General features: G+C 61.4%; 1 protein-coding gene across 3 annotated transcripts; it reads left to right on the top strand.

The window, feature by feature from the left end:
* Window positions 1–984: 984 nt before the first annotated feature.
* Window positions 985–24,056, top strand: MXRA7 (matrix remodeling associated 7). Of its 3 annotated transcripts, XM_081110704.1 has the most exons (5): window positions 985–1,285; window positions 12,954–13,017; window positions 16,318–16,411; window positions 17,295–17,374; window positions 20,010–21,284. In XM_081110704.1, exons 1-4 carry the CDS (start codon window positions 1,025–1,027, stop codon window positions 17,326–17,328), a joined length of 453 nt encoding a protein of 150 aa, XP_080966830.1. In that variant the 5' UTR covers window positions 985–1,024; the 3' UTR covers window positions 17,329–17,374; window positions 20,010–21,284. The 3 variants fall into 3 exon arrangements, with proteins under 3 accessions (XP_080966830.1, XP_080966831.1, XP_080966829.1); XM_081110705.1 differs by lacking the exon at window positions 17,295–17,374 and having other exon boundaries at window positions 20,010–21,280; XM_081110703.1 differs by lacking the exons at window positions 17,295–17,374; window positions 20,010–21,284 and adding an exon at window positions 22,527–24,056 and having other exon boundaries at window positions 992–1,285.

Raw genomic sequence — 24,056 nt, 5'->3', positions numbered from 1 at the left:
GAGTGGGGTGGAACCGGGGCTGTCATACGTGCTCTGAGTGCCACCTGGGAGCAGGCGTATTCGCAGCTTCGATGCCCGGAGCCGTGTGTGGCTGTTCCACAGGTACGGTGTCACGTGTGCTCGCTGCCCATGTGCCATGTGGAGTCTGTTTCTCACACTCCTGCCCCGGCCCTGAATGTCAGGGTGCAGCAGGGCCCAGCTCACCCTGCAGCGGGACCCTGTTTGCCACGCCTTCGGTTTAAAGGAAGCATCCGGCTGGCATCTTGGCTCAGTCGGATGTCCGCTCGCTTTTCCAATCGCATGAAATGCTTCCTCAGCAAAAGCCGGGACCTTGTTTTTTGCAGCTTTAGGCTTTGTGTTTGCCATGGACGCTGACAGCCTCGCCAGCGCTGGGTTTATTGGAAATAGCGACTGTGGGGAGTTGGGAGGGTAAAGAAATAATGTCTTTGGTAACAACATATTCAGAGCAAACCTACCCTGGAGAAACAGAGCAGCAGGCTTCCTCTCCCTCCCTCACCTCCCAGGCATCAGAATGACGCATTCATGAACCGGGAGCGGAGTGGACCCCAAGCCATTGGAGCCGAGTTCCAGAAGCCTGTCTGGGGGCGCGCTCTGTGCTGAAGGCGGCCGGGGCCACGGGAGGGCATTCACAGGCAGGAGCTGGGAACGGCCCTGCGAACGCGGGTGAGGCCGCCCCGGGAACGCAGTGCTGTCCACCAGCCCAGCAAGCGGCTGTGGTCTCATTGTCCCGCAGGAAGTCCAGGGCAGTTTCCAGGGGCTCCCTGGCTTTCCTCGGCCCAAACTGGCGCTTACATTTCCAAACCCTCTAGAGGGCCCGCTGGACGGGGCTCACCCCTCCTCCGGCCTCGGATGCGCTTCCCAACGAGTCTGGGCTCTGGTCCCCCGGGTCTGTCGCCCCAGGGGGCGGGGTGTCGGGGCGGGTCCGAGGCGGGGCTCCGCCCCGGGGCGGGGCGCGGGAAGCCTCCTCGGGGTCCCCGCGGGCGCGCACTCGGGCGGCCGGGCGATGGAGGCGCTGGCGGAGCTGCTGGCCGCGCTGCCCGCACTGGCCACGGCGCTGGCGCTGCTGCTCGCCTGGCTGCTGCTGCGGCGCCGGCCGGCCGCGAGCTCGGACCCCGCCCGCGCGGCCCCGGAGCCCGCGCCCCCGCCCGCGGCCAGGGCACCCTCGGCGCCGCCCGGCCCCGCAGCCACGGAGAACGCGGCCGCGCCCCAGGAGCCGGGGGAGCCCGCGGAGCCGGCGGAGGAACAGGCCGCCGCGGAGAAGCAGGTACGGCCCGGCCCCAGCGCCCCTCCCCATCCGGTCCGCTCCCTCCCGGCGCCGCGGCCCACGCGGAGCCAGGAACCGCGCCCCCGGCCTCGGGACGGGCGGTCCCCGCAGGACAGAGCGCGCGGCCGGCGGGAAAGGCGGTCGCCCGGCGAACTCACATCCCCCGGAAAGTGTCTCCCGGGGACGAGCCCGTCGGAGTTGTGTTGTCGTCGGGCTGCTTCCCTCCTCCCGCGGCCCCAGCCCCGCTCCCGGTCGCCGCTCCGCTCGGCTCCACTCCCGGGACGCACGCCCCACCCCCGGCCCCTCCCGCCCGCGGTGCCCAAATCCACGTGCAAGTGGTTTGTTTCAAGGAGCACGGGATGCTTATGGGAGAGCGTGACACTTGGAGAGAGAGAAAGGACGGGTGCCTTTCCTTCTGAGGCCATTGCGTCCCAGAGGCCGGGGTGGGTGATGTCACGCTGCAGGGGGTGGGACCGAGCGCCGAGCCGGACAATCGCGGCCGCCCTCGCTGTCGTTGTCACGCTGCACCTGCGCCTGGGCTCGGCTCCCGGTGGCAGACGTGCCGCCCGTGCAAGATCAAGCCGTAGCCAGCTGAGCGCCCGCCCGCCCTGCCTGCCAGCTCGGCCCAGACTGCTCCCGCCGGGCCTGGCTCGGGCATGCGGAGAGGTGCCTGGTGTCGCGCCTGCCCTCGCCCCCAGCACCATACCCTTTCCCAAGCTCCTTCAGATTGGAAACCTTCGTCCCCTCGTCCCTGCACGTCCCCCGCACGTCCCAGGCGTCCAGCCCCTGGGGCCCTCCAGGCTGGCCCCGAGGGCCCCTCTGATCAGATGCCCTGGTCTCACTCCAGCTCCCGGTCTTGGACGGGAGGATGGCCCGGAGGTCGAAACCGAGAGCCACGGGCTTCGGTGCTGTCAGCCTGCGCGCAGGGCCCACTCTGCAGTTCACGGGACACAATGGTTTACACCCGAGACAACCTGGGGGGCGGGGGGCGGGGAGGAGAGGCTGTCTGAGTACCCGACCTTCTCGAGCTGTGCTTTGCTTGAGGAGTGAGTGACTCAGTGTCACTAGAGTGGATTCTGCGGAGGAGGCTGCTGTGTGCCTCCCGGCTGGACAGGGTTCTGGTGATGGGAGCTGTGCTCTCCAGGGGACAGGCCTCCCATGCCGGGCAGCTGGGGTTTGCCCCGGGTTTGGGGTTTCTGCCAGCACCCAGCCCCGAGGAGCGGAGAGGTGAGCCGGCCTCAGGCTGCCCTGGCTCCCAACCAGCCTCCTCCTGCGTCACTCTACACCGTGGCCCTTCCCGCCCATTGGCAGCTCTGGGCTGAGGGTTAAAATGCCCATTAGTGGAGCCCCCCTATGTGGGTCCTCTGGGCTCCGGCCTCTGCAGATGGTACCTAACGCGGGGCTCCCGCTGTTCCCGAAGCAGCCCCAGGCACACTGCGCTCTGGGAGAGGCAGGTCCCGGGTGGGTGGCTTCGGACAGGGCCCTTTCCGGCCGGGGCAGGCGCAGACCGCGTGCTCCCGCAGCTGACGCCAGGCCTCCCTGACTCTGTCCTGATCCTCCACACTGACTGAGAATTAGGATTAGTGTGAGGTCAGCGTCCCCTCAGAGGTCGTGCCCTTCCTTTGGGGTTCAGGTCCCCAGCCTTTCTGGGTTGCCCAGCCCCCTTAACGCTAACTGGCAAACATGGAGTCATGGCACTGCGTTCGGGCCGGGTTCTGGGGCACACAGCTACTCCCCGCCGTCCAGTGTGGGGTCTCCCCCGGAAGAAGCTGCTCAGAGATTGTCTGGAAAGGGACTCACTTGTTTCAAGAGCAGGCCCAGCTCTGCCCCCCGGTTACCCCACTGCCTGAGCCCTGGGTGCGGATGGGAAGGTCTGTCGGGGAAGCAGCGAGGCCCCAGCCAGCCTCCTGGCCCTCTGGCCTCTCACTAAGTGAAGGGCAGCAGGGAGAGGGGGAGGGGACGAGCGGAAGTCCCTGCCCCAGAGCAGCACTTAACTCGTCTCTCCCCTCCCCCTGCTTTTCCATTAACCACATCCCTGCTAATCCCGCCGGCTCCCTGCCCTGCCAGCCGGAGGCCGGGGCAGCTGCTCCTCCTCTCACAAAGATGATTATTGAGAAGGATCTGGAGCCCGGAGCGGCAGCCTTCTGACCGTGCTCGGGGGCGGAGGCCTCTGGGAAGTGTCCCCGCGGTGCCAAGGGCCCTCTGTGGGCTGGGACACTGAGCATGGACGGAGGAAAGGGGGGCAGCGGGCCAGGGCGGGGGGGGGGGGGGGCAGCGGGGCAGGGAGGCCCGCGCAGGGCAGCCGGCAGAGGCAAAGGCAAAGGATCAGACCCCTTTCTTCTCCTTTCTCAGGCTCGGGGGCGCGGGGAGGGGAGCACCACAGACTCGCCCCACCCTCACCGAGAATTACCGTGAACAACACCAGAGCCGGCGGGTCCCTTTTAAGGCCAGAAACAGGGCTGTGGGGGCTGATGTGAGGGCCGGGATTTGAGGATTGCCCGGCTTCCGACCTAATGAGGTTGGGTTCCGGTGAGGCTGTACCGTTGGCTTCCCAGACAGTGGTCAAGGGTGAAGGGTCAAGTGTCATTCAGGCAGGGCCAGAGCTCAGGCATCGTGGCCCGCAGGCCCTGGCTCCACTCAGACTGAGGACGGACGTCGTGCCCGGCAGCTGGCCCGTGTCCTGTCACCAACAACACAGGCAGGGAGACCCTTCTAGATGAAAGGAGACACCAGAGACCTGGCCATGCGCTCAGCTGGAGTGTCGTCCCGTGCACTGAAGGGATGTGGGTTCCCCATCCGGCCCCCGAAGGAGGCAACCGATCGATGTCTCTCCCTCTCCCTCTCACATCAGTGTTTTTTTAAAAAAATGTTTTAAAGGAGACACCAGAGAAACCTGGCAGACAAGTGCAATGCCCGCTCTCCGACTGGATGCTGGGTCGGGGGGGGGGGGGCGCGGTGAAGGACATTCGGGAGGTAATTGGACATGTTTCAAACGAAAGGCTGATGAGATCGGTTTATTGTTTCAGTGCTCAGTTTCCTGAGTGTGATGCTGGCACTGCAGCTCTGTCGACCAATGTCCTTGTTCTGGGGAAGATGGTGCTGAAACATTGGGGCATGGCAGGCCGTGATTCACAGTCACACACACGAGTGTGGGTGTGGGGGGAGAGCGCCAAGATGGTGACGTGTGAACAGTGGGCGATTCCGGTGAAAGATGTGATGGTCACTGTATTATCCTTCCAGCTTTTCTGGAGGTTTGGAACGTTTCAAACACAGCGTGGGAAAAAGGAACCCGGGGGGAGTGTCCCCGGGCAGGGCTGGGCTGCTCGGACCCCTGTGCTCGGGTGGCCGCCTCGGCTGTCCTCGCCGCGCCGCTGGGCCCGCCGAAGCTGGGTCCCTCCTGTGCCCCCCTCCCCAGCCTTGTTGCCTCAGGTGCCCCGCCCCGCCAGGTGCAGAGCCCGCAGCCTTCGCAGCACGATGGAGGTGCTCGGCCACACCCAGCTCCCCCAGGCCCGGCACCCAGAGGCACCCAGTGGCACCAGTAAGTGCTGCCTGACCGACTAGGCGTGGACACAACAAGAAAACACAGGGGCTCCTGTCAAAGGCGGCCCCTCCTCCTGGGACGCCCAGGGCTGTGATGCCCCAGAGGCAGCTGCTCCCGGCCTGGACCTCAGGCGGCGGCTGGGAGCCGGCAGTTCACCGCAGGTTTCATCACCAGAGCTGTGGGTCGCGGCCATCAGCTCAGTGGTTTTCTAACGTTTTTTAAAGCACCAGATACTGTACCTGCTTTCCTCTTCGAGCTCGGAGAGAGCCAGTGCCCAAGCGGAGGCAGAGCTGCTCGGGGAGGGGTCTTGACATCTATTCCTGCCCTTCCTCCTTTAAAAATTTTTTTATAAATTTATTTGAGAGAGAGAGAGAGAGAGAGAGAGAGAGAAGCATCGATGTGAGAGAGACACATCGATTGGTTGCCTCCCGCACATGCCCGCCCCGGGCCGGGGATCAAGCCTGCAGCCCAGGTACGTGCCCTGGACTGGAGCTGGACCTGCCGCCCTTCAGTCTGAAGCCCGATGCTATTGGAATTGAACGTGCAGCTGCCTTTACGGGGTTTCAAGCAGGAAAAGCACCAAAAGTTGGCAGATGAACTGGAGGAGCGGGGTCGGGACGGTGCCGAACGAAGGGCTGCGTGAGGGTGGCGGGAGCGTGGACGGCGAATCCCAGAAGCGCCCACAGCAGGGAGAGGGAGTCGGAGGGAAAGGACGCCTCAGCCTTGTCAGCCTCCTGGGCCGCAGTGAAGGGTCAAGGGTGCTGGACCCAGAGAACAGCTGAGGAGCTGAGAGGGGCCAGTTTAGGACAAGAAGACCTAAGTCCCTGGTCCCCGGGAGTGCCTTCCAGTGGCAGGTTTGGATGCAGAGCTGCCCGCCCTCGCCTGGAGCGGCGTCAGGAGCCCGGTGGCTGAGCTCATGTGTTGGTCTGTGTGCAGCGACCCAGCCGCAACCTCTGCCGCCTGCCCTCCCAGCAGCCCCGCGCTGGCGCCAGCCCTTTCTCTGCAACCTCCTGCCCCCTGCCCCCCGCCGCCACCGCCCCCCCCAGCCGGGCGAGGCTCCCTCTGCGGCAGAGGAGCAGCCTGGTGGCCGGAGGGACCCAGCGGGAGGGAGGGGGCAGTCAGGCCGCAGCCTGCGTGGAGCCGGGAGCCAGGAGGCAGCCTGCCCTCTGCTCTCGGTGCCCGTGGGGAAGCCTCCAGGGTGGTGGGGGCTCCTGGACCCTCCCAGGCTGCTGGGCAGTGCGCGCAGACCCCTGAGAGCGTCCTGTGACCCCTGTCCTTGCTGCTATGGGGGCGGAGGGACAAGTGTTCCCGCAGGCGTGAGTTCACTTGCCCCCTTCCCCCTTCCCTCCCTTCCCCCCACCCCCCTCCCGCCTGGTGGAGATGTGCCTCTAGACCAGGGGTGGGCAAACTTTTTGACTGGAGGGCCACAATGGGTTCTTAAACTGGACCGGAGGGAGGGCCGGAACAAAAGCATGGGTGGAGTGTTTGTGTGAACTAATATAAATTCAAAGTAAACATCATCACATAAAAGGGTACGTAGTTTGCCCAGGGCTGCTCTAAACTCACCCCAGATTAACGGCGGAGGGGGGGGGGGGGTCAAAGCAGGAGGCAGCTCAGGTTGCCTCCAGCACAAACCCCAATCAGAGCTCGGCCAGAGAGGAGCCTGCAACCGAGGTACGTGCCCTGGACTGGAATCGAACCTGGGACCCTTTGGTCCGCAAGCCGACACTCTATCCCAGTGGTTCTCAACCTTCCTAATGCCGCGACCCTTTAATACAGTTCCTCATGTTGTGGTGACCCCCAATTTCATTGTTAAAAATTGAATATAATTAAAGCATAGTGATTAATCACAAAAACAATATGTGATTATATATGTGTTTCCCAATGGTCTTAGGCGACCCCTGTGAAAGGGTCGTTCGACCCCCAAACGAGTTGCGACCCACAGGTTGAGAACCGCTGCTCTATCCACTGAGACACACCGGCCGGGACTGTTGTTACTTTTATAGACAATGGAACCCTCTCCGTTACGATGTTCTCTAAACCCCACTGAGTAACCAACTGACTGTTGTGCCTTCCTGGAGCACGAGGTGCAAAGCAGTCCATCGCTGGAGTCTGACAAGACACACCCCCACCCCGTGCCCCCCTGGAGAACTGGAGCTGCTCTGGGCGTGCAGGATGTTGTGTGAGTGGGCAGTGCAGTGGGCAGGACTCTGGTTGTTGGGGCAGACACTTGGAGTTGAGTGGCTCACAGGCAGGGGCAGCCAGGGTGGAATGGCCTCTGCTCGGCCCCCTGTCCCCAAGGGGAAGGTGGGCCTGGGGCACAGCCACATGCTGGTGTGAGGAGGGGGTGGGGCCTGAGCCCCAACTGGCAGTTCCCAGGAGACTGAGGGCTTCAAAGGGCGTTTTCTGAAGGAAGGAGGCTTCCGTGCAGACAGAAAACAGCGAGCGGCCAATTTACAGTCTTCTAAAGCTCATGTGTCTCACAGGAAACGTAGATTTTAATTTAATTTGTGTATGTGAAGTCACAGAACCTCACCAGAAGTTTTACAAAGCTCTGTGGATCTCCCCCACTAACTCCACACTATTTGTCTTTCATCTAATTCTGGGATATAGGGGTGCCCTCCAAGTCTAAGAGCAGTTTTAAATTTTAATCACTTAAGAAGTGTAAATGCTACATACCTACAAACACATCAGGTGAATATTTTCTTAGTAAATGTATTTTACACTTGGCTTGCTGACATTTGGATGCTAAGCTTTTCATTTTAATTCTTGGGGTGGGCCAGCATCTGGCCGGGTGGGCAGGGGAGGAGGGCTCTCCCACGGCACCGCGGAGAGCTGGCCGACCTCCCTAGAGCCACCATGTCCACTCGGCCACATGTGCATCAAGACCCCGTGAGGCTGAAATGGAAGGGCAGTCCCTTCAGTCACTGACCATCAGCCCGAGCCTGTTTTCTAAGTCTGAGAACCAACTGAAGCCGCGCAGCACTAAGGGGTGTGGCCTTATGTGAAAATGAGTAAGAAACCCCAATACATCTGTCAATAACTAACCTTTCCAATGTCACTTTTTGGTATGTTTGTAGTATCTATGCTTCTGAAGTTATTAGTGTGATTTTAAACTTTAAGACTTGGATGCACCTATTTAAATATTTTTATTGATTTCAGAGAGGAAGGGAGAGAGAGAGAGAGAGAGAGAGAGAGAGAGAGAGAGAGAGAGAGAGAGAGAAACATCAGTGATGAGAGAGAATCATTGATCGGCTGCCTCCTGCACGCCCCCCATTGAGGATCGAGCCTGCAACCCGGGAATGTGCCCTGACCGGGAATCAAACCCTGACCTCCTGGTTCATAGGTCAAAGCTCAACCACTGAGCCACTCCGCCAGGCTTGCCTCTTTAATACTCGGTGTTGGGTGGTCTACATGCGCGGTAACATGTGTAACCCGGTAATATTTTGGTGAACATATTAACCAAATATACTGAACTGTAACATTTACCTCTAGGATACACCGTTAGGAGCGTGGCTTTATTTTGTTGCGCACCATCGGTCATTGCATAAAAGCCCAGGAGGATGGATGGTTTTCTAGTCCCGAGCATCCCCAGAAGTGGGTTTGCTGAGTCGAGGGCATGTGTCCTTTGGGGACCCCACAGCCACAGAGACGTTTTCGTGGAGACCCCGGCACCGACCAGCGCTCAGGGCGTCCTGGCCCCCACCTCGCTGGGGCCGCGGCTGGAGGAGCCAGCCCTGTCTGCGCCCAGCCGCGGCGGCGTGTGGTCCGGGAGAGAAGGTGCTTAGCTCTCAGGCTGGTGCAAACGCTGCGTCCCCGCTCAGCTCGCCGTTTAGTCGGGCGCCTGCCTGACGCCCAGGGCTCCTGCCGAGGCTGCAGGCTCTGGCCCCGGACCCGGAGCCCTGACGGCCTGGCCGGGGTTTGTCCGCCTTATGGGTCAGGGCAGGTTCGGAGCTCGGCTCTCCGCCGGCCGGGCGGCCAAGTCGCCCACAGTACAGACAGCCTGGGCGGCCCCAGCGCCTCGTCTGTCCCCAGGAAACCCGCTGCCAGCAGCCCCTTCCCGCAGGCCTCTCGCCGCCGGCGCGAATGCCCTCCGACTCTGCGCTTCCTCGGAGCCTGCGTCCCCAGCTCGCGGTTAGAGCCGCGGCGAGGGGAGGGTCCGCCCGCCGCAGCCACGCCTCCAGGGGTGGGGCATGCAAATTAGAAATACCGTCGTTCCCCCCACCCCCCAGTCCGCCGCCCAACCTCCCGCAAAGGACGACGGCACAAGACACATAACATTTCTCTTTAAAAATATAGAGAATTAAAAAGCCGGCACAAGAGTCTACCCTCTGGTGAGTGCCATGGTGCTGCCAAAGAAGCAAAGGAAGTGAGGGCTCGACTGCCGGCGACCCGGCTCACCGTGAGTGCAATGTGGGTGGTGGGAGGAGGGTGCCGGCCAGGGCCGGGCGGGCAGCTTCGCTTCTCGGCCTTTTGGCTAAGATTAAGTGTAGTATCTGTTCTTATCAGTTTAATATCTGGTACTCTATCCGAGAACAATATAGTAAATGGGTTTTTGAAGCTGGGAGGTGGAGTAGGAGCTTGCTCCGCGCATCCGCCCGGTATTGCAGGGCCTCGGGGAATGGTGCACCCCTCGGGGGGAATAAGTCGCGTTTTAAAGGAAGACACGGGCTCTGCCTGCGCCCTCCCTGTGGCGGGCGCTCTTGCTCGAGCTGACGGGTGTTGCCTTGTCTTTAGTTGCCTGGAACTTGAGGGGATCACCCCTGCGTAGGTGCTGGCGAGGAGACCCGTCAGGCAAAGTTCCCGACCTCGGGGCGCGCCCAGCCACAACCCAGGGTAGAGACGGGACACCTGTCCAAATGGCCGCGATGCCAGCCAGGACAGGAGTGAGCGCAGATGGGTGCACAGGCACAGGTCTGAACAGAGGTCCCGGGAGGGGAATGCCTGCAGGAGGGTCAGGTCGGGTGCAGGCGCACAGTCTATGTGGCCTCTCATTCATTCATTCATTCATTCATTCCTTCAACAAATACCTATCAAGTGCCAAGCACGTGCGGAACACTGTCCTAGCTGCGGAGGGTAGAGCAGCAAACAAAATCTCTGCCATCAGACTGAGAAGCTCATTAGCTTCTAGGTGTGCATGGCTGTCAGTGCACCTCTACACACACCCTCACACTCACACACACACCCTCACACACACACACACCCTCACACTCACACACACACCCTCACACTCACACACACCCTCACACACACACCCTCACACACACCCTCACACTCACACCCTCACACTCACACACACACCCTCACACACACCCTCACACTCACACACAACCCTCACACACACACCCTCTCACACACCCTCACACTCACACACCCTCACACACACCCTCACACACACACCCTCACACACACACCCTCACACTCACACACACACCCTCACACTCACACACACCCTCACACTCACACACACCCTCACACACACACCCTCACACACACCCTCACACTCACACCCTCACACTCACACACACACCCTCACACACAACCCTCACACACACACCCTCTCACACACCCTCACACTCACACACCCTCACACACACCCTCACACACACACCCTCACACACACACCCTCACACTCACACACCCTCACACACATACCCTCACACACACCCTCACACACACACCCTCACACACACCCTCACACTCACACCCTCACACTCACACACACACCCTCACACACATACCCTCACACACACCCTCACACTCACACACACACACACCCTCACACACATACCCTCACACACACCCTCACACTCACACACACACACACCCTCACACACATACCCTCACACACACCCTCACACTCACACACACACACACCCTCACTCACACACCCTCACACACACACCCTCACACTCACACACACACCCTCACACACATACCCTCACACACACCCTCACACTCACACACACACACACCCTCACACACATACCCTCACACACACCCTCACACTCACACCCCCTCACACACACACCCTCACCCTCACACACACACCCTCACACACACACCCTCACACCCTCACACTCACACCCTCACACTCACACACACACCCTCACACACACACACCCTCACACTCACACACACCCTCACACATACCCTCACACACACCCTCACACTCACACACACACACCCTCACACTCACACACACACCCTCACACTCACACACCCTCACACACACCCCCTCACACTCACACACACACCCTCACACACACACCCTCACACACACCCTCACACTCACACACACACACCCTCACACACACACCCTCACACACACCCTCACACTCACACCCTCACACTCACCCTCACACACATACCCTCACACACACCCTCACACTCACACACCCTCACACACACACCCTCACACTCACACACACACACCCCCTCACACACACACCCCCTCACACACACACACCCTCACACTCACACACCCTCACACACACACCCTCACACCCTCACCCTCACACACACACCCTCACACTCACACACACACCCTCACACACACCCTCACACACACACACCCTCACACACACACACACCCTCACACACACCCTCACACTCACACACACACCCTCACACACACACACACCCTCACACTCACACCCCCTCACACACACACACCCTCACACACACACACACGCTCACACACACCCTCACACACACACACGCTCACACACACCCTCACACACACACACCCTCACACACACACCCTCACACACACCCTCACACTCACACCCTCACTCACACACACACCCTCACACACATACCCTCACACACACCCTCACACTCACACACCCTCACACACACACACCCCCTCACACTCACACCCCCTCACACACACACACCCTCACACACACACCCTCACACTCACACACACACCCTCACACACACACCCTCACACTCACACACACACCCTCACACTCACACACACACCCTCACACACACACCCCCTCACACACACACTCACACTCACACACACCCTCACACTCACACACACACCCTCACACACACCCTCACACACACACCCTCACACTCACACCCCCTCACACACACACACGCTCACACACGCTCACTCACACTCACACACACCCTCACACACACACCCTCACCCTCACACACACACCCTCACACTCACACCCTCAAGGCGAGCGCCTCACTGGCCGTCCTGACCCTGCAGCAACGCCTGGTGCTGATGGTGACCGTCCACCTCACGGGCGTGTAGCGTGAACCGCATGGGGTGATGCCCACGCACAGCGCTCAGCCGGGGGCGCGGGCAACAAGGGCCTCAGGCTTTCCGCTGCGGGGAAACAGGACCGATGGGGTTTCAGCCTTGCATCGTGATGACCTTCTAGCTCTTCTGAGGTCAAAGGAAAGAACTGTAAACGCCCCAGCTAAACTGAAGCTCGGAAAGGAGGGTGGGGAAGGTGCATGCTGACGGGCAGCCTTTGCCACGGACGGGAAATGGGAGGGACGGGACCAGGCGGACGGGATCGGGGAGGGTTGCGGTGTGCGTGGGGGGCCAGCTTAACCCGCTGACAGGCCGTGCGCCGGAGCACGCCAAGCAGCCGCCGCTCTCCTCCCCGGTGCCCCGCCGGCCTGGGCCCAGTCGCCCACCTTCCCCCCGGTGCGGCTTCTCTGACTGAGGGGGGCCTGAGCCCCGGTTCTGGGCTCCGCGTTTACCGAGTGAGCACCGGCCGCACTGATGTCCGGTTTCGGTGGCGGCGGGGGGTGCACTGGACATGAACGCGGTGGGACCAACTGCCCAGGCGTGGGGGAGGCGGAGGGTGCTGACTGTGGAGCCCAGGAGGCGGTGCCCTCACCGAAGCCCCGAGAGCCGGTGCTGGAGCCGGAGAGAGGCCCTTGGAGGCCTCGGCGGGCCCTTCCCACCGGACACGCCCGTCCCCCTCCCGAAACAGCCCCTCCGGACCTCGTGCTCCCGGTGCTGCCTCCTCGCTGTGGGCAGCCGTCTTACACCTGCAGGCGTTTCCATATTTGTCCACTCGCCTCTGAGCCGCACCCCGCACCCCCAGAGCTGGAGCGAGGGCACTGACCACCCCCCCGCTTGTCTTGCAGGAAGAGGAGCAGGAGCAGGACAGCGAGGAGGAAGCACCCCCAGCAGAGCCCAAGGAAGACGATGGTGAGTGGGACCTGGCACCGAGGCCTGCTCTCCGTCCAGCTCTCGCTCTGGCCATGAACGCCCGCTGCGCCGGGGGCTCGTGGGGTCCCAGCTGAGGGTCGGAGTGGCAGCTGAGGGTCGGGGGAGAGGATGAGGGCGGAGGGCTAAGACATGGAGTCCTGTTGGCCCCAGGATGTCCAGCTCAGAGCCGCTCCCTCCACCCCACCTCCCTGCCCACCTCCTTTCTACCTGTAAACTGTGAGCTGTCTCCCAACACAGGGCCCGTCCCCTGATAAACGGAGCCCCTGACCTCGTGTCCTGAGCTGCCCCTCACCGCCTGGGGTCGCAGCCATGGGGTCATGGCCATGCCCTTCACTCTCTCCAAGCCCCGCTGCCCTGTTTCATGGAGACCAAAGCCACTCTGGCTGCTGCCGTGCGCCTGCCGAACGGACGCCCCGACCTGAGCGGCTCCAGCTAACAGGCCTCCTGCTGGCATCAGGGTCAGGCGCCAGGAGAGAAAGGGAGCGACCAGGACACGGAGGAAACAACCAATGCAAACGTGACCTAGTGGAAGGCAGTGTGTTTGTCCGGGCGCCCCTGGGGCCAGTGCCCTGGACAGACAGACAGAACCGAACGCGTGTGGAGCTGCCACCGCTGCATCTGTCATGTTTCCTTCTCTTAAAAAGAAGCTAAAGCAAAAACAGCAAAACGTCAACATTTGCTCAACCCATAGGGCAGGGAGACGGAGGACTTGCTGCTGTACTTTTGTGTATGTTTGGACTCTTTCGTAATGTTTGTTGTTAATCCTCACAGAGGGTATTTCCCATCCATTTCCAGAGAGAGTGGCAGGGAGAGGCAGACAGACAGAGACACATCCATGTGGCAGAGACACATCGCTTGGTTGCCTCCCACACACGCCCCCAACCAGATGGAGCGTGTAGCCGAGGCACGTGCCCTTGACCGGAATTGAATCCGGGACCCTTCGGTCTGCAGGCCGATGCTCTAGCCACTAAGCCCAACAGGCTAGGGCTATTTTGTAATTTTCAAAAAGCAAGGCTGTTGCTGTGACTTTAAGTCGACTGCTGGCAGGAGCCGGAAGAGGGCTGCAGGAATGCAGGAACCAAGGCCGGCTGGGCTGGCCTGGGGGCAAAGCCTCCCCCTGGAGGCCAGCAGGGCTGGGCTGTCTGCATCTGTCAACAGAGCCTCGGGGAAGAGGAAGGGCAGGGTGCTGGGGGGGGGGGGCGGCGGCGGGGCGGGGGGGGAGAGTTGGACATCAGCCCCTTGAGGGACTCTCCCTCCGAACAGCTGTCAGTCCTCCCAGATTGTCCGCAGGGACCGTGGCCCCAGAGTCTGATCCTGCCACGTGAGGGGGTGACTCGGGGACACAGAAGCAAAGCTGAGGCTGCCGGAGGCCCCTCAGCCAGGACAAGGGCCCTCCCTCCTTGTCTGACCGCTGCCCTGGACACCCCCATCCCAGGCCGCCTCCTGGGGGAGGTTGTGGGCTCCCAGGCCAGCGTGACCTGTGTCCCTAAGCACTCAGTGGGTTCACATGAGACTGCAAAAGGCTGTCCCCCTCCCGGGGGGCGGTCGCACGGAGCCCTCCTGATCCAGCAACATGGGAAGTTTGGGACATGCATGGTACATGCATGTGATCACGTGAAAACCTCTGCAAGTCTGTGGCCTGGAAAACAACCCCGGTCAGACCTGCCCGTGAACCGAAGTCTGAGCAGCGCCCACCGGCAGAGCTTTTTGTTTTATTTCCCTCAGCAGCCGCGCAGCGGCCTTGCCTGGCGGTTGACGGCTTCTTCGTTGCCTCTTTTTGAGGCCCACAGGCAGCATGGGCGGCCAGCTCCGTGGGGTTCTGCCCGGGGCAGGCTGGTCGCGCTTTCCTGGTGCCCACAGACTCCGGGGCCCCGAATCACGCAGCAGAGTTCCCAGAGCCCTGAGCCCTGCGCCCAGACCCTGCGCCGGGAGCTTTCTGGGCCTTTAGGAGCTCAGCCCGGAGGGAAGGGCCGGCTATGGGGGGGGACCCCACCGAGAAGGGAGGGAGTCGCCCTGTCTCTCATCTGGAAGAAGAGCCAGGCCCTGGCCCATCTCAGGGCTCCTTGCTGTGCGGACTCTATACAGCCCCCCTACCCCTCCTGGTGGATGCCAGGCAGCCTGCCCCCTCCCGCTCCCCCTCGCGCTCCGCTCCGCTGCTGTCTTTTTCTGCTGAGCGTTCAGGACCAGCTGTAAACTCGACACCGAGTTACTTCTCGTTGTTTGCTGTGCTTTGCTCACCGCCCTGGCCCCAGCACCCAGGACAGTCTCTCCGTCTGGGGAATGAACGCAGAACAGTAACTGCTCCCTAAGGAGAGGCCTCAGCCCCGGGTGGGTGGGTGGGGCAGCTCCTAGAGCCCCACCTCCTAAGCGGTGCTGGTGAGAGGCGGCCGACCCCACAGCATCGGGACTGGGTTCTGAATTCGCACCCAGACCTTCCTGGTTTGGCCCAGAGAGAACCTGAGAGCCGAGCCTCTCCTCCCTCGGGCCCACATGCGCCTGTGTGACTGCGAGGCACGGACAGCGGCGGGCGGGGGTCAGGGTGGCCTGCAGGGTGTGGAGGTGTCTGAGATTCCCGACCTTGGGGGGGGAGGGGAGGTGAGCCGGCCAGAGCAGAACCGAAAAGAGTACGCGTGTGGGAGGGTTTGCTGGCAGTTCCGCACTCAGGTCTGTACTCGCTCCTGGGAATTAGGTAAGACCAGCCTTCAGCCTTGTCCCCCGCGGCCCAGCGGCCATCGTGCACAGGCCTGAGGGCTGAAGCGCCCCCCCCCCCATGAGGGCGCTGCTCCCCAACAGGGCTCCCTCCGCCAGGACACTGGCCGCCTCCTCTGCCCTGCAGCCCTGGGCTGTGCCGCATCCGCGTGTCCAGCACCTGCCGTTGCTCCATGTCACGGAGTCCCCCCCAGGCCTGGAGAGCTGCCCTGGTTCTCTCATATGTGTCTCCCATGTAATGGAGATGCAGTGAGCAAATGGTCGTTACGCGTTGGTCAGGACAGGAGCAGCGATCAGCGGGGGGTGGGGCAGCGAGCTACTGGCTACAAGCAGGCAGTGGAGAGCTACAGGAGGGGGCAGGGCAGCAAGCTAGTGGGGGGGGAGCTAAGGAGGGCGGGGCAGCGGGCAGAGAGCTATAGGAGGGCGGCAGCAAGCTATCCTGAGTGCAGGTGAGGGTGAGCCGGGTCCTCTTGGGGCCAGGCTGCACCCGGCTGGCACTGTGTGCAGGGGCCTCTGCCCCTTTTTGAAGGGGGGGCGGGGCTCTGGCGCTCACCCTCTGTCCCCCTGCAGGAGGAGAGGCCTTCTTCAAGTACAGCCCCGGGAAGCTGCGCGGCAGCCAGTACAAGAGGATGATGACCAAGGAGGAGCTGGAGGAGGAGCAGAGGTAGGCGGCCTCCTGGGGCTCAGCTTTCCTGGCATCGGGCAGGGGGGCGGGGGGCGGCCGCGTCTCACCCGGACCCTTGGTTCAGGGGCCAGGCGGAGCCCGCTCCTGTGAGCTGCACCCACTCTGACCATCTCCATGGTCATGGGACGGGCACTGGGGGGAGGATGCTGAGCCCATTCCTTGCACCCACCCTCCCCCCACAGAAAAGAGAAAAGAAAGAGATGCCAGGGGAGGGCCTGGAGCAGATCGGCTGCTCACTCACCCGCAGAGTTCATGACAAAACCCATCCATCACCCGGCAGAGCCGGACTCTTCCGCTCATCCACTCGCCCGCCGCCCAGCCTCCTCCCAGCCCAGCACCCGCGGGCCTGTTTATCTGTTCTGCTCAGGGAGCCCGGGGCGGCCGCACAGGCGCAGCTCCTCGTTTTTAGAATTGCGCTCCCCTGATACACACACACACACACACACACACACACACACACACACACGGCGGCCCCACCACACACCCAGTGTCCCTGCCAGGGCCTTTCCTGTCCAGCCTGTCCTGCAGGAGGCTGAGGAGAGACAGGCTGACCCTGAGCCCAGCGTGTGGCCTGGAGTCCTTTGTCTGGCAGGAGTCTAACCGGCACCCCGCGGGGCTTGGGCCATCACCCCGCTCCCGGCACCCAGAGAGGCCGAGGGCACTCACCGTTCATTACTCTCACCAGCCACCCACATCCATCCAAGTCAGAGCCACTCCGCCCGGGGCACCCCACTTCCCCTCCGGCGGTCCCTGGCGGGGAGGAGCCCCTCCAGGGGGAAGGTGGCCTGCGAGCCTCCACCCTCCCTGCAAGGATGAGGACAAAGACGCCTCTGGTGACCCGTGTGCTGGCTTTATATTTCAGGATTGAGCTGACCTCTGACCTCACTTCCCTGTAGCAAGTTCCTTAGGTCCTGAGCCACAATATTCTTGCAAATCCTTTTGGTAAGGAGACTGACTGCTTAGACTAGGGGTGCTCCCCTCACCCTGTAATGTGTCCCCCAAACGACCGAGTGGTCTAACCCCTCCTCCGCCGCCTTCATCGCCAGGGAACAGGTGCTAGGCACCAGGCCTCCCTCTCCGTTCTCCTCCGGCAAACGGGCCTCCTGGCCCAGCCGGTGGGGGGCTGGCGCCCTCTGGTGGGGGCCGCAGGGGCAGCGGGAACCCGCAGGGCTTTGGTCGCGGGACAGGCAGGCTTTCAAGGCCAGAGCGAGGCTGGCGGCCACAGCTGTTGGCGCCAGGCCAGGGCGGTGGAGTGGCCGGAGCTACTAGAAGCAGCAGAGACCACGTGGGTTAGGGGGAGGGGCTGGCACACCTGTGGTCCCTCGAAGGTCCCGCGGACAGAGCTGTGGCAGGACCTGACCTCAGGCGTGTGCACTGCAGATGGGAGGGACCGTCAGGCCAGGCCTGGGGGGAGGTGTCAGGCTGCACTGTCGCCGGTCCGAGCTGGGGCCTGGGGAAGGGGAGGGAGGTCCCTCCGTTACTTTCAGGCAGCGGACTGCGTTGCCCAGGAGGGCCTCCCCCTATCTGTGGAGTCTGGATTGCCGACTCACACCTCGTACCGTGGGGTGGGGTGCCCACGGGGGCAGTCTGAGTTGAGGAGGGTCAGGTGGACCTCGCGGTCCTTGAACAGGGTTCCTCGCAGGGTGGGGGGAGTCATGCTCATCTCATCCTGCCCGCCCAGCACGCTCCCTGCGGCTGTCCCATGAGTCTGCCTGTGGCGTCTGCTTGCTCCTGCCCCTGCATGTGGGCAGCTCCTGCACCCCGTGTGGGGCCCCGGGTGCCCACCCCTCTCGCACCTGCGTCTGTTCCGGGCATGGCGATGCTTGGGTTGCAGAGGCTGGCACGTCTGGCTTTGCCTTTTCATCTACAGCAAGATAGTTCTGGTGGGGACTGAACTGATGGGCGTGAGGCAGCTCTGGCCCCAGCTGAGCCCATAAAACTGCCCCAGGAGCCTCGGTATGAACAACACATGCACGTGACTGTCGGTCCGCTGGAACCACGGCCAGGGAAAACATGCTCTCGTCTTTGCTGGCCGAATTCCTACGACCAGACTCTGCCCGTCTCTAATTCCTCCCGACACTCAGGGTCCCAGTCAAGTTGCAGGCTAGTGAACAGTAAGTACTGCAACCCCCTCCCCTGGCTTTAAGGTATCAACTCAGCCAAAATACAGTATCTAGAGCCGGACTCGTTCGTGGCCACATGACCTAGCAAGCCCTGGAAGCCTGTTTACAGTGGGGCCTTGACTTAGGAGTTTAATTCGTTTGGAGACCGAGCTCGTTAAGGAGCTCGTTAACTCAAATTACTCTGTCAACTCAATGCAAAAAATCGGCCGAGAGACAGCTGGTATCTCAAAAAACTCGTTAGTCGGGACACTCGTAAGTCAAGGCCCCACTGTACAAGTTTTCAAGGAATGGCCCTTACGAAGCAGGACGGAGAAAGCAAGGGACCCAGACCTGCTCCTCCCTTGGGATTCCTCTGCCCCAGGGGCAGGAAGTGTGAGGTTTCGCACACCCAGAGGCAGCTGCTGCTTAAGACCTGCTTTGTCTGTCTGCCCTCCTCCTCCTCCCTGTCCTCTGGGGCCCGGGGCTCAGGCTCACAGGGTCCAGCATTGCCCAGCCTGGCTGGCTCCCAGGCAGCTTCTCTGGGAGGTGCCGCATCCCCGAGTGTGGCCTGGACGGTGGGTGTGCAGGCTGGTGACTGTGCCCCCCAGCAAGACGTCCCCCTCACCCCAGAGCTAGCGAAGCTGGTGGGCTTGGCTGGCTCCCAATTTGGCAGGAAAAAGACGAAGCACCACCATCCACTCCCCTCCTTGCACGCCACCCGCTCTTCCCATCTCTGGGCCAGAGGAAACGTGGGCCTGGGCTGCGGGCCAGGCTGGCTGATAGCCGAGGACCGGGACCCAGCGCCGCTCCATTCCGAAGGTCCGCAGGACGGCCGGACGGCGCTGGAGTGGACGCGACTCCAGTGGAAGAGTTGGCAGCACAGTGGCCGGGGGAGGAGGCGGAGGGGCCCAGCGGTGGGATATTCTAGTCTCTGCGGCCTGCCCTGCCCATGGGTGTGAATTTCTAGAAACTGCAGACTCTGACCTGAAGAGGGCACCAGAGGACAAAAATCAGACCCCTGCTTCCCCCACTGTGTCCCTGTGTCCTTTAGAAAATGGGGACACTGTTGGCCTCAGCTGGGGGAGCAGGAGTCCTAAGCTGCCAGTGTCCCCAGAGGGGACAACACCCAGCCGGCGGGACTAGGAAGCACCCAGCATCACAGGACATCCCAGGGCAGCCCCAGGCCGGGATCGAAAGTGCCGGGTGCCCAGCCTGCCTCCCTCCCTCAACCACCAAATGCCTCGCAGACTCGCTAGGGGGCCGGCGGGCTGTTGGGCTCCGTGCGGGGTCCCGCCGGCTGGGGACAGACTATCTTGCTGAAGGTGCGGAGAGGTGAACTGCCCTCCCGTGTCTGAGAAGCCAGTGGCCTCTGCAATTCCAAACATCCTTCCTCACCCCTCCCCTCCTCGCCACGGTATTCACTCGGACGGTGCAACGGGTGACATCAATGATCTTCTCTCCGTTTCTCTTCACAGAACCGAAGAATGAAGCTGCCCTTAGTGCCCTCCTAAAGGCTTTTCCTTTGGCAGCTTAAAAGCTGGAGAGAAAATGACCCCAGAGAGCAGCCGTGGCTCCCAGTGCACCCTGCCTGCCCCGCGGGGACCAGACCCCCAGCGGGCCTCCCCCGGCTGCGGCTGCGGCCCCTGGGCCGCCTTTGCTCTGGGTGTGAGGCCTCCTCCGGGCTCGGGTGGCTTGCTTGGTCACGCTAAGGGGCTTCGGAGTTGTTCTCACTCCCTAAACATTGATTTTGCTTTTCGCTCAGCCCTGCCTGCGCCACACACCTGCACCCCTGAGACAGTCACAAGGCCATCCCTGCACAATCTGTCCTTTTCCTGCAGGCCTCCCGCGTCCTCCCGCACTGAGGCCTCTCGGGTGTGACCGAGGACAACAGGGCGAGCTGCCATGCTCCCTGCAGGGTCGGCATGGCCCGCTGCCTTCCTCTGCCTTGGGGCCACTTCCCTCTTGCTCTCCATCTGGCGCAGTCGCTGGGGGTGACAGACGCTGTATGGATGACCAGGCAGCAAAGCAAGGGCTGGCTGTTGGCTTACCGTCCCCCTTGTGCCCTCTGAGGAGGCTTCCATCAGCCCTCTTGTTGCTCGAGGCCTTTTCACTGATGTTCTTACCAGCTCAGCCGCGTCGCCTCCTTTGCTTTGGCTGAAGCAGTAATAAGTGTTCGCTTCAAATATTTCTCCTCAATTTTGCCTTTTCCTAGAAAGTTTCCGAGATGCGTTAGCGCTTCACCAGGTAATCAGGTTGGTCCCAGGTTGGTTTCCTGGAGTTTTCTATGTGACAGTATTTATACCAGGCCAGACTAGTCTACAGTCTTTAGATGTGTAGGTTAAAACATTTTCTTAAAGCAATAAGTTAATAGGAAAACCTTTTCCATTGAATGGAAGGCTGGGAAATAAATGTCCAGTGTCGGCCCCCGGGCATGTCCCGTTCCCAGGGCCCTTCTGCTCGGGCCTGATGCTTTAGGTTCAGGGCCGAGGGCAGAGCAGGCAGCGACCACAGCCACACAGAACCACAGGACGACAGATGTCCTCTTGTGGGCACACGTGGCCCACACAGCCATAGCAGTGTCCTTGTCCAGGCTGGGAGCTGCTGATACAATAAACAGGCAACTCCTCCAGGTCAGTTACCTCAGTCTGTCTGCAAACTCCGAACGTAGGCACCAGGCCTCGCGTCCGGCTGACGGCGTGGATCTGCGTTTCAGCCTCTGTTCAGTCCAATAAACTCGGAGCAGATGATCTTGATTACTGTGTGTTTTTTCAGTTTTGCTTGTTTTAAAAGATAATCTCCTCTGAACCCCTTAAAACTTGAGCTTTCTCTCATGTTGATGCCTGGCACTCACCCTGTTAACAGGATGCAAGTGTCACGGCCCTCGAAACACGGGCGCGTTTGCGTTCACTGGTGGGGGTGCCCACACGTACATCTGATGAGTCCGTCCAAGGAGCTCAGTACACACCCTTCCAATGCCCACTGCTGCCCTTTCTTCAGGCAGCAGGCGCAGGGCCCCTGGCAGAGGCTCCCTCTCCTCCACAGGAAACACTGGAAATTACTTTCCCGGGTGGCACAGAGGCTGGCACTGGGGACAGGGTGGCACAGAGGCTGGCACTGGGGACTGCAGTACTCCAGCCTCCAGGTGCCACTCCAGTCAGAACTGCTGGGTGGGGAGACATGGTCCTTGCAGAAGGGATGTGTTGGGACAAGTGTAAGACAAGCCATCGCACCCCTGCCCAGCAGCACAGGGTGCCGGCCCTGCAGGCGGTGCTGCGTCTGCAGGCCACGGTGCCGGAGGCTGTGCCCAAGCTGTGCCTGGCCGGACCTGCAGTGACGACAGCAGCCCGGCTGCAGGGAGGTGCTGCGGTCCCACCCTGACACTTGGCTGACATTCTCAAGGGGACCGACGCCAAGCTGGTGGTGTGGTGTGCAGGGAGGAATTACAGAGGCCCGAAGCCAGAGCAGCGAGCCGGTGCCAGCACACAGCACCCGGTCATGCCAAGAGCACAGCAAACCAGGCAGAAGAAACAACCAAGCTGTTCCCTGGGTTTGGTGTCTAAAGACAAGAGAGCAGCCCGAGTGTCATCAACAAAGCTGATCTCCAGCCACACCTGAGGGACAGGGACCCGCAGGCCATAAGGTGTCTATGCAAATCAGAGAGAGGCGCCCCTTCCTCTGAGCAGCGGAACCCCACCCCCACCCCTCGCCCTTGGCCATGCACATCTGTACGTCCCCCATTCCCCAGCCCACAATGTGCTTTCTCCTCGCTTCTGGCTCCTCTACACGAAGGCTGCTTCTAACACATTTCCGCACAGAGCCTCCAGCCCTTCATGGGACCCACCTTCCTCCTCCTCGCCTCACTGAGATCGTGGTCAGGAGCCAAAGGTGGTTCCAGGGGAATCGAGCACCGTTCGCGCAGCACTCCCTGCCCCCGGAGGGCTCCCCTGCCCCCGAGGCTCACTGCTCTCCCCGCCGTGTCCTTTCTCCGGCAGAGTTCAGAAAGAGCAGCTGGCGGCCATCTTCAAGCTCATGGAGGACAACAAGGAGACGTTCGGCGAGATGTCCCACGGCGACGTGCAGGAGCAGCTCCGGCTCTACGACATGTAGGCTGCCACCTCCGCCCGGTGACGCTGTGCCATGACGCGGCCTGACCCAACCCCAGCCCTTGTCACGTCGACTTTGTAGGCGTCCCTTGATCTTCTATCCACAGACGGAGAAGTTCATCACATACAGATCTGCTCAGTCCTCGCAGCCTCTGTGTTGTTACAGGAATCAGGACTGTGGTGTTCAGGGGAGAAAGGCCCGGCTCCTCTGGCTTCTGCCCATGGGGGAGGCCCCAGCTGTTCCATAGGTAACCCTCCCCGGCCCCGGCTGTTCCATAGGTAACCCTCCCAGGCCCCAGCTGTTCCATAGGTAACCCTCCCAGGCCCCGGCTGTTCCATAGGCAACCCTTCCAGGCCCCAGCTGTTCCATAGGCAACCCTCCCAGGCCCCGGCTGTTCCATAGGTAACCCTCCCAGGCCCCGGCTGTTCCATAGGTAACCCTCCCCGGCCCCAGCTGTTCCATAGGCAACCCTCCCCGGCCCCAACTGTTCCATAGGTAACCCTCCCCGGCCCCGGCTGTTCCATAGGTAACCCTCCCAGGCCCCGGCTGTTCCATAGGTAACCCTCCCAGGCCCCGGCTGTTCCATAGGTAACCCTCCCAGGCCCCGGCTGTTCCATAGGTAACCCTCCCAGGCCCCAGCTGTTCCATAGGCAACCCTTCAGGCTCCAGCTGTTCCATAGGTAACCCTTCAGGTTCCAGAGGCTCCAGCTGTTACACAGGTAACTCTCCCAGACTGTCTTCCACTCCCGACTGAACCCTCCACGCAGCCCCAGGGCAGGGGTGGCCCGGGAGGGTTGACCTGAAGGCTCAGGCCCCAGCACTCATGTGGAAGGATCCCTGGTGCCGGGGGAAGATGTGTATCAGGGCCTGTGGCCTGCATGTCCAGTCTGGTAACACTACACTCTTACCCTGCCTTAGAAGGACTTCTGGAAGCTTCTGTGACTGTAGGGAAGCAAGCAGTGGGGGAGCACTCTTTCAGCAGAGAGGCTAATTCAACCCCACCGTCCATCCTGGAACAAAGCATCCGTCTCAGGGTTAAGGCCCTCCCAGCATTTCCCTCACGTAAGCATGAGCCTGACTTTACGTATAACTAAGCACCTAGCACTATGCCAGACACAACAGACAGAAGACACAAACCCTGGGCACGCGCCTGCCTTCAGAGAGGTGAAAGCGCTTTAGAGAAGACAGGCCGGCGCAGGGGAGGAACCTCCCCAGGCAGCATTCAAGAAAATGCTAAAACATAAAGTCAATAAAACCTCAGAACAGTCGGGGCCCCTCACGAGAGCCGGGTGTTTCTGTGGGGCGCAGGCTGTGTCTGATCTCCCCGCCGGCGGAACATTTCAGAGCCAAGTGAGTTAGGAAGAAGCCATGATGTTCTTATATTTTTTATTTGCTGGAATAAAACGAAATCAATACAC

This window comes from Myotis nattereri (genome assembly GCF_964212035.1).
Source record: "Myotis nattereri genome assembly, chromosome: 16".
Classification (NCBI taxonomy): domain Eukaryota; kingdom Metazoa; phylum Chordata; class Mammalia; order Chiroptera; family Vespertilionidae; genus Myotis; species Myotis nattereri.
This window is presented reverse-complemented; position numbering and strand designations above follow the sequence as displayed.

What these genes read in the sequence shown, in the direction of transcription:
- MXRA7 (XM_081110703.1), top strand. Translation starts at nt 1,025, where the DNA reads ATGGAGGCGCTGGCGGAGCTGCTGGCCGCGCTGCCCGCACTGGCCACG. An exon ending in AGAGCCCAAGGAAGACGATG is followed by an intron (nt 13,018 to 16,317) that starts GTGAGTGGGACC and finishes GTCCCCCTGCAG; the next exon opens with GAGGAGAGGCCTTCTTCAAG. An exon ending in GAGCTGGAGGAGGAGCAGAG is followed by an intron (nt 16,412 to 22,526) that starts GTAGGCGGCCTC and finishes TTTCTCCGGCAG; the next exon opens with AGTTCAGAAAGAGCAGCTGG.